This window comes from Hemitrygon akajei, chromosome 11 (assembly GCF_048418815.1).
Source record: "Hemitrygon akajei chromosome 11, sHemAka1.3, whole genome shotgun sequence".
In the NCBI taxonomy this organism is placed as follows: Eukaryota; Metazoa; Chordata; class Chondrichthyes; order Myliobatiformes; family Dasyatidae; genus Hemitrygon; species Hemitrygon akajei.
The window spans coordinates 44,207,607-44,219,939 of record NC_133134.1 but is presented as its reverse complement, the minus strand read 5'-3'; the positions used below and the strand labels follow the sequence as shown (position 1 = coordinate 44,219,939).

General features: G+C 40.2%; 1 protein-coding gene across 4 annotated transcripts in view; it reads left to right on the top strand.

Moving 5' to 3' along the window:
- Nucleotides 1-12,333, top strand: part of brat1 (BRCA1-associated ATM activator 1) — a 42,097-nt gene that overhangs the window by 15,278 nt on the left and 14,486 nt on the right. For all 4 annotated transcript variants that reach the window (XM_073060737.1, XM_073060739.1, XM_073060740.1 and 1 more), the window contains exons 7-12: nucleotides 5,968-6,050; nucleotides 8,777-8,895; nucleotides 9,191-9,377; nucleotides 10,059-10,132; nucleotides 10,302-10,407; nucleotides 11,311-11,409. In XM_073060737.1, coding sequence (XP_072916838.1) covers nucleotides 5,968-6,050; nucleotides 8,777-8,895; nucleotides 9,191-9,377; nucleotides 10,059-10,132; nucleotides 10,302-10,407; nucleotides 11,311-11,409 — 668 coding nt within the window. The remainder of the gene's footprint in view (nucleotides 1-5,967; nucleotides 6,051-8,776; nucleotides 8,896-9,190; nucleotides 9,378-10,058; nucleotides 10,133-10,301; nucleotides 10,408-11,310; nucleotides 11,410-12,333) is intronic.

Here is a 12,333-nt window from a genome sequence, read left to right as displayed (position 1 = left end):
GAAGAGGGGAGGAGGAGGAGGAGGGACAATTTTTTTTAAACTAGGAGAAATTGATATTCATGCCATCAGCTTGGAGGCTACCCAAAAGGAGTATAAGGTGTTGCTCCACCACCCTGGGAGTGGCCTCTTTATGGCACAAGAGGAGACCAAGGACTGACATCTCGAAACAAATGGGAATTGGAATTAAAATGTTTTGCAACCAGGACATTTTGGTTTTGGCAGATGGAGCAGAGGTGCTCAACGAAGTGGTCCCCCATTTTATGACAGGTCTCACCAATGTAGAGGAGGCCGCATCAGGAGCACCAGACACAATGGACGACCCCAGCAGATTCGCAGGTGAAGTGTCACCTCACCTGGAAAGATAGTTTGGAGTCGTTTATGGAGGTGAGGGGGAGGTGTACAACGATAAGTGCCAGAAGGGAGATTAGTGAGGAGGGATGAATAGACAAGGGAATCATGGAGGAAGCAATCTGTGGAAAGTGGGGGTGGTGGTGTTAAGATATGTTTGGCGGTAGAGTCCCTTGGGAGATGGTGGAAGTTGCGGAGAGTTATGTGTTGGGAGTCTCATGGGGAGGTAAATAAGGATGAGGAACTCTATCACTGTTACAGCAGCAGGAAGGTGAGGTGACAGTAGGTGTTCAGGAAATGGAGGAGATGCAGGCGAGGGCAGCATCAGTGGTGGAGGACATCTCTGATGTCCTGGAACGGAAAGCCACATCCTGGGAACAGATGCAGCAGAGACGAAGGAACTGAGAAAAGGGAATGGCATTTTTATAGCAGACAAGGTGGAAAGAGATAACCGTCAAGCTAACCGTGGAAATCGGTAGTAGGTTTATAAAGATACTTGTCATCAGTTTGTCTCCAGAGATGGAGTCAGAGAGATTGAGAAAGACGAGAGAAGTGTCAGAAATGGACCAAATGAATTTAAGGGCAGGGTGGAAGATGGAGGCAAAGTTGGTAAAATTGACAAGCTCAACATGGGTGCATGAAGCAGCATCAATGCAGTTGTCAATGGAGCAGGGGAAGAGTGGGGGGAGCATTACTGGGGAAGACTTGGTACATGGACTGTTCTACGTAGCCAACAAAAAGGCCTATCCTCAGAGCATCTCCTAAATCTGTGATCTCTACCAACATGTACTGCAATGCAATCAAATGCATGGACTCATTACCACCAGGTTCTCCTTGAAGTCCCCCACCATCAAAGTTGGAAATATATTCACCTGTCTTTTATCAAGTCTAAATTCTGCAACTCTCTACTCAGCAGTGTGATGGTATTGCCAGTGATACTCAGATCCCAGAAAACAAGGAAACTTCAGTTTGTAATCTGTCAATGAGGCATGCATGTACAGTCATTACTGCTCCTCTGCTCATCCTTTTCTTGCAGCCAGAGTTGCGATACATGATGGAAATTGGGAATTCCAGCTGAACTCAAGTGTCCAGTTCCAAAGAAGTAGATACGTTAGAGTAAAACTCATAGAGATTTTTATTAATGAGTGGCCTAATGAGACAAATGAACTTTTTACGCACCCAAAATTTTAAATTTATTTTCATATTTGGCTACTGACACCAATGAGAATAAGTAAACTGAACATCAGAAAAGTGTGCAAGAATTAGATTGGTTTATCATATGTGATTGATCCCTATTTTTGAATCACAGCCAATAAAATATAAAGTGTTATTTACTCTACATTATGGTCGGCATATAAAATTTAGCCATCATGGACCACCGCAGCAGTGATTTTATTGGCACAAGAGATTCTGCAAATGCTGGAAATTCAGAGCAAGACATACAAAATGTTGAAGGAATTCAGTAGGTCAAGCAGCATTTCAGGTAGTGACCCTCGGGACTGGAATGGGATGGGGGAGAAACCAGAAAAAGACGGTGAGGGGAGGGAAAAGATTTCAAGCTAAAAGGTGATGAGTGAAGCCAGGTGGGTGGGGGATGAGGGAAGAAGTAAGAAGCTGGGAGGTGATGGGTGAAAAAATTAAAGAACCGGAGAAGAAGGAATCCAATAGAGAGGAGAGTAGACCATGAGAGAAAGAAGAAAGAGGGCCACCAGGGGGAGGTGATGGACAGGTGAGGAGAAGAGAGGAGGTAAGAGGGGGGCCAGAGCGGGCAATTGAAGAAGAGGGAATGGGAAGGAGGAAAAATTACTGTAAGTTGAAGAAATCAATGTTAATGCCTTCAGGTTGGAGGTTACCCAGGTGAAATATGAGGTCTTGCTCCTCCAACCTGAGAGTAGGTTTATTGAACTTTTTGTATCTTGGTCCAATGGTTAAAGAGAATATAAATTAAATCTGAATGTTTATAAAAATCATTGTGAGTTAATACAATTCACAAAAGTGCAGAATATTTTATGCTTGTTCTTCAGAGACCTGAATTTTATTTCGATGTGGGAGAATAATTGAGTACTCTTCCCTATAAAGACTATTCAAGCATTTTAACAATCTAAATTCTCTCTGACAAACCATTTAAGTTAATTTATGACATCTCTCATTGGTATATTAAAATCATCTCTCTTTAGAAAGCTTAATAAACCAACATTAGATTACTTTCACTCCTTTCAAGGGATTTATTCACACACGAATGATCATGTTATTTATAACTGAAAAGACTTTAGCAATCTCTGAGCAAATGTAATACATCTCGACCTTCTCTTTTCTTCATCATATGTAATCAAAATTTACTGGAAATGTTGACTCTGATTCTCTCTTCACTTAAGCACTTACCCTGTGCTTCCAATATTTTCACTTTTTGTTTTGGATTTCCAGCATTTGCAGGTGCATGTTTCTTTTACTCCATGATTTCCAAATACTTATTCACCTCAAGGTGACAAGGCTTATCCCTGTCGTTTTTCTTTCATCATTATCATTATGTGTCGTGTCATATGACATAGGCGATCATGGTTTCGTGACCATGATTGTTCTTGGCAAATGTTTCTACAGAAGTGGTTTGCAATTGCCTTCTTCTGGGCAGTGTCCTTACAAACTGGTGAGGCCATTATCAACACTCTTCAAAGATTGCCTGGTGTCAGTGGTTGCATAACCAGGACTTGTGATATGCAGTAGCTGCTCATACGATCATCGACCATCTGCTCCCATGGCTTCATGTGACTCTGATCTGGGGGGGGGGGGGGGGGGGGGGCTGCTAAGCAGGTGCTGTACCTCGCCCAAGGTGACCTGAGGGTGAGGGAAGGGGTGCCGTACTCCTCCTTTGATAGAGATGAATCTCCACCCCGTCACTCCTGTCCTCATTCTGAGGGTGTGGTCCTTGCTCAGAGGAAGCATCAACTGTAGATCTACCTGTGAAGAAATATAATCCTTGACTAACGCAAGAAAATCTGTAAATGTTGCAAATCCAAAGACAGACAGACATGCACACGCACACGCACACACACACTCACGCTCACATTCACACTCACTCACTCACTCTTCTGGAAGAACTCAGCAGGCCAGGCAGCATCTATGGAAAAGAGTAAACAGTTGACGTTTCAGACCAAGGTCCTTCATCAGGATTGGAAAGGACGAGGAAGGAAGTCAGAATAAGAAGGTGGGAAGAGGGGGAGGAAGGAATACAAGGTGACAAGTGATGGGTGAAACTAGGATTGGGGGAGAGGTGAAGCAGAGGGCTGGGAAATTGATTGGTGAAAGAGATAAAGGGCTGGAGAAGGAGGAATCTGATAGGAGAGGACAGAAGACCATGGAAGAAAGGGAAGGGAGAGAAGCACCAGAGGGAGGTGATGGGCAGGTAAGAAGAGAAGGTGTCGGGTGAAACAAGAATGGTGAATGGTGAAGGAGAGGAGAGGGGCAGTTACCAGAAGTTCAAGAAATTGATGTTCGTGCCTTCATGTTGGAGGCTACCCAGACGGAATATAAGGTGTTGCTCCTCCAACCTGAGTGTGGCATCATCGTGGCAGCAAAGGAGACCATGGACTGACGTCGGAATGCGAATGGGAAATAGAATTGAAATGGTTGGCCACTGGGAGAGCCCGCTTTTTCTGGTGAATGGAGCGTAGGTGCTCAGCAACGTGATCTCCCAATCTACACCGGGTCTCGTTGATATACAGGAGACCTCACCTAGAGCACCAGATACAGTAGGTGACCCCAACAGACTTTCAGATGACATGTCAACTCACCTGGAAGAACGGAGCAGCTGTAGGGGCAGGTGTGACAGTTGTTCCATTTGTTAGGATAAGTTCCAGGAGGGAGATTAGTGGAGAGGGACGAGTGGGCAAGGGAGTCACGTAAGGAGCAATCCCTGCAGAAAGCAGAAAGTGCGGATGGGGAGGGAAGGGAAAGATATGCTTGGTGGTGGGATCCTGTTGGAGATGGTGGAAATTACGGAGAATTATGTGCTGGATGCGGAGGCTTCTGGGTGGTAGGTGAAGACAAGAGGAACACTATCCCTGCTGTGGTGGTAGGAGGATGGGGTGAGGGCAGATGTGCGCAAAATGGAAGAGATGTTGGTGAGGGCAGTATTAATGGTGGAGGATGGGAAGCCCCTTTCTTTGAAGAAGAAGGACATCTCAGTTGTCTGAAATGAAAAGCCAGATTCTGAGAATAAATGCGGTGGAGATGGTGGAACTGAGAAAAGAGAATGGAATTTTTACATGTGACAGGGTAGAAACTGGTGTAGTCCAGATAGCTGTGAGAGTCAGTGGGTTTAAAAAAGATATTAGTAGATGGACTGTCTCCAGAGATAGAGACAGAGAGATCAAGAAAGAGAAGATAGGTGTCAGAAATTGATCGGGTAAATTTGAAGGCAGGGTAGAAGTTGATGAGCTCACCATGGGTGCAGAAAGTAGCACCACTGCAGTTGTCAGTGTAGCGTAGAAAGAGTTGGGGAGCAATGCTGGTGTAGGCTTGGAACATGGACTGTTCCACATAGCTGATGAAAAGGCAGGCATTGCCGGGACCCTTGCCGGTGCCCATGGTTACACATTGGATTTGATGGAAGTGAGAAGAGCCTAAGGAGAAATTATTGAGAATAAGTGCAAGTTCTGCCAGACGGAGGACAGTGTGGTGGAGAGCAACCTGTTGGGTCTGTTGTCCAAGAAAAAAAGCGGAGAGCTTAGGGCCTTCCTGATGTGATAAAAGTTTTTTTTTAGGAACTGGACATCCATAGTGAAGATGAGATGGTCAGGACCAGGGAACTTAAAATCATTGAAAAGATCAGGAGCATGTGAAGTGTCACTGATGTTGGTGGGAAGGGACCCAACCAAGGGGAATAAAACAGAATTGAGGTACTGTATGCAGACACGAGTTCAATGCGGCAGGAGCAGCGGGCAGAAACAATGGGTCTACCTAAACAGTCAAGTTTGTTTGATTCCTGTGAAAACAAACAAAAATATTTGTGTGATATCTCTGCCATTATCTTAACTACCAATAGAATTACTCCTGCCTCAATCTAAGGAACCCACATAATTTTTGCTAAGGTTTTCCTTATTGTATATGTTGTGCTTGAAGGAGTCTCCTAGAGACTGGAGCTGGAGCTATCAATGTAATAGTCTTTATTCAGCTTAAACAAATAGAGAAATCTGGTGGAAGAATGTTCCAATATTTGAAATGCATTGAGTTCCAATGCCTAAATCTTCATCTGTTGTTTCTCAGTATTAATCAATATCACACTTCCTTGATGGAAGTTGGGTTTTTGATGTAGACCGACTAACATAGCTCTGTTTGTACATTTAGCCAATGCTGATGTAATATCTAATGGTAATTTCATATTTGCTTTGTCCTACTATTTAATAATGAATTTTGAATGTATCTGTTATTTTTTAAATGCTTTCCTTAATGAGCTGGTAGCTTGCTCCTTTCATTTTGTTTATCCAGCTGATGTTATAATTTTAGAAAATGATTACTGCTTGTAAGTTTTATTTAAAAGTAGTATGAAGGTTGTGCTTGTAATAATGATGAGTATACTACATACTGTTTCAGCATCTCATTTTATTGCTTTTGTTTATATAGTCCACAGCCACTTCGGATGCAGGCTATGACAACAGTGCTCCAGCCGCTGAATTACGTCTTTAATGTAACCAGGGATGATGCAGGTACTGCTTGCATAGATTTTACAAAAGCTGACTAATACTGCCTGTGGTAATTTTTTTTCAATTTGTAGATTTAAAAATTTAAACAGGGAGAAACATGATAATACTGAATACTTGACTATATTGTAGAAATAATGATGTAAACACAGAGAAGTGTCTGAGAGAAGAATGATACATTATGTTTCTTCTTTTATAAGAGCTGCAGTAGACCTCAATATAAGCAGGAGGAACCCTGTGCCTATTGATTGCAGTCTAGCATTTTCATAGTGCCTGCTTATTTAAACAATTTTAATATTTAGCCAGTGTTAGCTGAGTTGTTGATTGACAGCACACAACAGCAATCGGCAATTGCTCCAGTTAAAATTAGCCTTGCCAATTAAAATTGTCCAACTGTAAAAGGGAATTTATTGTGGCAGGGGTGAAATATTGAAGAATGATGCAATGGGAAAAATTCGGCAGCGAGGTTTTCAGGTACTTCATCTGGGGCTTTTTAGTCAAGATGAGGAACGTTCTGTACCTGGATATCTTCCAGTTGAAAAACGGTGGATGGCGAAAGCCCAGAAATCATTGCCGTTAGGCAAGTCCTTGTGAATTCACACAAGATTAGTGAAGGCACATTCAAAAGCCATACACTAGCAACTGATACCCAGTGACCTGTGCCCACTACCAAGAGATCCTATCAAATGGAGTCATGCATTTCACTCACTTGCTTTACTTCACCTCACCCTTACGTATTTAACTCTGCTGCAAGCCCCATGTTCATATCTCACAGTTCGAAACACAAATTTTGATGTTGATGCACATCTCTTATATAAAAAGGCACCCCTTACTACTTTTCCCTTATATTCTAGTTCCTCATTTGCGACATTTTCATTTCAGACACCTAAGGACTGAAATGTGATCAGCAGCGATCAGTCAATCAGTCTCACTTTTGCAACCGTACAGACACAATGGGCAATTTACTGGATAGCATGAAAGCATCATCCACCTGGCACATATGCCCTGCAGTCAGGGCAGGAGACAAGAGTGACGTGTGTCAGCTCAGCAGAGTTGCAATTAGCCATGTCTTGCTCTAGGGGACTTAGATACAGATTTTGATGGGGTAGGCAATGGAAAAACATTAGTGGAAGTGCACAATGATTCATTGGCACATCAGGATATCTACCAGAAAGCCCGTGTTTGGTATTGAGGAGCAAGAAGGTGTCAGCATCCCCTTCACACAGTCCAAGCCGCTGTACTTGGAAAGCAGCCTTCGCCTTGTGGGAGCAGTAGTGAGTTATATAATAACTCACTATCCATTGTGCACCCAGCTGCCATGCATTGTCGTTGCTTTAGCATAATCAGAGGGCTTGTAGCACTGTAGGCAATAAATATGATCTCTAGAAGCTTACTGAGACCACTTATTCCAGGGGAGTGGGGTAATTGAAATGGCTGGTTCCATTAAACATGAATTATTTTTCCTCAAGAAGACATCATACATATTCTCACCAATGCCACCCTCAAATTCTTTGTTTTCTGTTGTGCTCCATTCCAAAGGAAATTTCACATTGTCACGAGCACCTGCTGTTTGCAGAAATCACGAAAGCAGCAAAACAGGCCATTTAAAAAAAATTTTGCAACTCATAAAATATCCAGAAAGTACCATAATATTGTAGTAAAATCCTAGCAGCATCAATCAACAACTACTCTGTGAGAGCACGAGCTCCCACACAAATTTTACAATGTTGATGCAGTCTTTGAGTTGGTGTGATCTCCTTTCTGATGCTGAATGTCTAAGGTTCTGAGAGGGTGAGAGCTGAAACTTGAACCTCAAGAGGGAGGGTTGGTGTCAGATCAGAATAGTATCCTTATCAGAATGTGCTTTTAATTTTTTGGAAGCTTTAATCCTGTTTGTTTACTACTTTATGAAAATAAATAAGTAGTGAAAATTTGTAGTTAAAAACTTGTCAGCTAGAAAAGACAGATTTAATGAGGATGTTTACCTTTTTTTTTCTACATTTTTCCTTAGCAGTCCACAGAGAATAAACAAGACCTGACTAATCAGTCAGAGGTGGAAAGGAGGGATGTCAGTTTGGGGATCTAGAGAAAACATTGACATTTTAGAACATAGAACTATATAGCACAGGAACGCGTCCATGGTGTCTGTGTCAAGCATGATGCCAAATCATTCCTGTACATGATCCATATCTCTCCATTCCCTGCAAATACACGTGACTCCCTAAAAACCACCTGAATGCCATTATCATATCAGCTTCCAGTACCAAACCTGGCACTGCGTTCCAGGCACCTGCCACTCTCAGTGTTTAAAACAAAAATAATATGCCCCACACATCTCCTTTATAGTTCCCCACTCACTTTAAAGCTACAACATCTAGTATTCAATATTTCTACTCTAAGAAAGAGATTCTGGCTCTCTACCCTACCTGTGTGTCTTTATAATTTTATATCAGATCTGCCCTCAGCTTTCGATGTTACAGAGAAAGCAATCCAAGTTTATTTAACCACTCCTTATTGTTAATACCCCTTAATCAAAACAACATCCTATTTTTTAAGTTGTTAACTTTTTATGTATTGTAATTAATGAATAATTTATGTTCTTTTAAACATAACACTATTGTAAAAACAGTACTTCTGGAAAAAACATTCCATTTTGGATAACAATTTTTCGATATTATCTGTGTTTAAACAAAATCTATGTTTTGTTTAATACTGAAACGCTTTTGCTGCAGTACAGCTGGATGAACTTTCAAATCGCAGGGTTGATACTGAGCATCATCTTTCCAAGAAATCAACCTGCATCAGCTTGATCTGTCAGACACTTTCACATCTCTGTGAGCTGTTACAAATGGTGAGTAGTTGCACTCTGCTTTAAATTAGACTTCCATCTTCTCAGATTTGGAATCTAAATCATTAACAGGAAAATAAACAGAAAATGTTATGTTTGTCAGAGGAAATTCTGTTTTATCTTTGGCTTTACATCGCAGGGAATAAAACAACACGTCTTCTCAACCCATGAAAAATGTCCATACTTCTCCAAATGGGCTTTTAAGTGTTGAATTCCAGGAGCAAAGAGTAATTGTAAATCAATTTCATTTACAGCTTGTAAAATAACTCAAAAATTGGTGAATTTCTTTCTTATTCAGCCCTCTCAGGTGATAGATTTTCCACACCAAGCGCTGATAAACTCAGTACTAACTATTCTACAGTTATGCATTGGCACTTCAGTTCCCATCACTTCAACTGGTGTCAACATTGGCAGACATTTGATTGGATGCATCAAGGTTCAGAGAGCAGGGATGGATGTTATTGGTGCAGTTGTTCAATGTACAGGTATGAATCAAAATTTTAACTAATACTAATACTTCCCCAATGATTATGCCTTTAGCACCTTAAAGTATTGGTCTTGCCCAGTCATTCAAGCAAAAGCTTGGTTTGGTGTTTGAGGTGTGATGTGTTATTATGCATTAATGTCTTAATAACAATAGTAACTTGGTATGCAGAACAAAATAATAAAATTTGCAAATGAATTTATAGATCAATATTCTTTATCCTTAGAGAAGCATCTTGAGACATTTTATTGTGTTGAAGAAACTATATTATAAAATAAGTTATTTTTTAACAGGTAAACAATGATCCAAGTGGTAGTTTTCAGTTAACTGCTCTGGATTTATCTGTGACTTAATATGCACAATGCCAGGTTAGGAAACATTCCTCGGAAGGCTTATTGGCAAAGATAAAATTCAGTTTTATTAGAAATTTTAGTTTAGCATAGAGTGAGTAACCATTTTTTGTTATAAATATAATAAATTCAATCTTATTTGTTCACGTCCCTCCCTCTACAACCTACTGCCATCTTTTCTCGATAACTATTACTTGAATCCGTTTCCTGAGGAATCCTCCATTCAGGAGTGTGAACTTGGCTCCTGTATACTTTTGATTATGAAAATGTATGCAAATGTGATATTGAAATATGTTATTTTCAACAATAAATAGACCTATATTTAATTACAGAGGGAATCAAAGAAGCAGAGAATGCATTAAGCCTGCTCCTTGATTACGTCCAAAACCCAGATACAGATTGTACTGTGAGTATTACTTTGTTTTATATACAGATACATAATATTTCAGTGTAAATCTTTTTATTCACATGATGCATAACAGTAAAACAATTATTTATATATTTATATATATTTGTACTGATTTGCTGTATCACATGTAAAAGCTTGAGTAATTATTCAAAGCTATAATGTTTAGGTTTTGAAGAAAACTCTCCATGCTTTACTTCAATGGATCTTATGCTGCTTCAAAGCTGGAGATTCTCATATGCATGAAAATAAGTTTCAAGAGTTTTTACATGGAGGTAAGGAACTGGCATATATTATGGCTATGCTCTGGGCAGCATTTTTAATGTTGCTGGAGCTGCTTTTTAAACTGGTCACTGCTATATCCCGTGTAGCTCAGTTCAGAAAAATAAGTTGGAAAATAACTTTTTAAAATATAGCTCCTCAGTCTGTGCTGGCAGTTTGTACATTCTCTGGTGGTCAGACTTTGGAGCAGAACATGATACCTGGTTTCCCAGCAATCTGATCTAAGAAAATGTTAGAGGACCAAATTTCGTAAGTCATTTTTCAGTTATGCATTTGGCCTAGTATTGGCACCTCTTCCTGTCTCATCTGATTATCCTATTCTGAAGATTGTGTCTTGGACAATATCATTTCTTTTTGGGTGCAGATCAAGGTAATCATGACATACTTATTTAGTTATACTGCCTAGTTTCCTTTGATATTAGCATTTATAAATATTGCATAATATTTACACCAGCAGGAATTCATTGTATAGAATTACTTTATTAGCATTTTTGTTTGCTGACTTAAAGTATAAAAAAATCCCCTCTGTACATGGGTAAGGAAATTTTCCTTTTCTTCAAATAGCTTCTCTTGCAAACCTTTTTGATGATGCCAAATTTAATTTCGAGAGAATTGTATTATTTTATTTTTAACTTCATTTAATCATTGTACCAAAAGTATTTACAAATAAGAACTTATAAACTACTTTATATTTGGAAAATTTTAGTAAACTATAAGAGTGCAGAGCATTTTCACTTTGGATCACTGGTCCTCTCACAGAATGCATGAATTTTGTTTGTATGTGGTTTACAGCTGTTGAATATAATTTATTTGAGGCTTCCAAAACTGACATGGTCTATGTGGATGTATATTTGGTGAATCTCAAGTAATGTAACGTTTTTTTCACTATGTTGCAGATTTCATATCAGTAATGAAAAAGCGACTATTTGATGTTCATTGGGAGATTCGAGATTCCACAGCTGAATTCCTTGGTGAACTGTGTTTCCATTTTAAAGGTATTAGCCTTCACACTAATGGAAAATATTGTTCCGATTATATGTAACATTAACAAAGATGACAAGTAACACACACAAAATGCTGGAGGAACTCAGCAGGTTGGGCACCATCTATGAAAAAGAATGAATAGTTGACGTTTCAGGCTGAGACCCTTCTTCAGGACTGGAAAGGAAAGGGAGAATTTAGAGTAAGAAGGTGCAGGTAGGGGAGGAAGAAGTACAAGGTGACAGGTGAAACCAGGAGAGGCGGAACGGTAAAGTAAAGCGCTGGGCAGTTGATTAGTGAAAAAGATAAAAGGCTAGGAGAGGACAAAAGACCGTGGAGGAAAGGGAAGGAAGGTGGTGGGCAGGTAAGGAGATAAGGCGAGAGAGGGAAACAGGAATGGGGAGTGGTGAAGGGAGGGGTATTATCTCAAATATAAGAAATTGATGTTCATGCCGGCTTAGAGACTACTGTTACGAACCCTGTAACTGGGTGACTTACCAGCAAAGATAGAGATGTCCGTTGAAGTCTGATGATACTATTTGTAACAGTATTTATTAGCAAAAATACACCAAAAATAATATCAATGCAAATATACAGATAATATACGTCATCAATACTAAACCTAAAAGTGCGGGTATAATAATAATCAATAAGAAATAAGCTCTATCGTTGTCTAGGGGATAATGTATTGTCCAATGGAAATATAAAGTCCGCTGCAGTTCACACAGGCTGCCGTCTTTTGGTTGTCGCTGTGTTGCAATTGTTGGAGAGAGAGAGAGATAGGAGAATGGGAACATTTACCGCTATGGGTTTTGCCAACCTTCCTTTATGATTTCGATCCGTCAGGTGTCTCGTTGTCGTGGCCGTTCAATTGTGACCTCTCCGCCCTTTTTGCTAAACCGTTCTTCCGTGGTGAGCTCGCCACCCAGGCAAGGGAG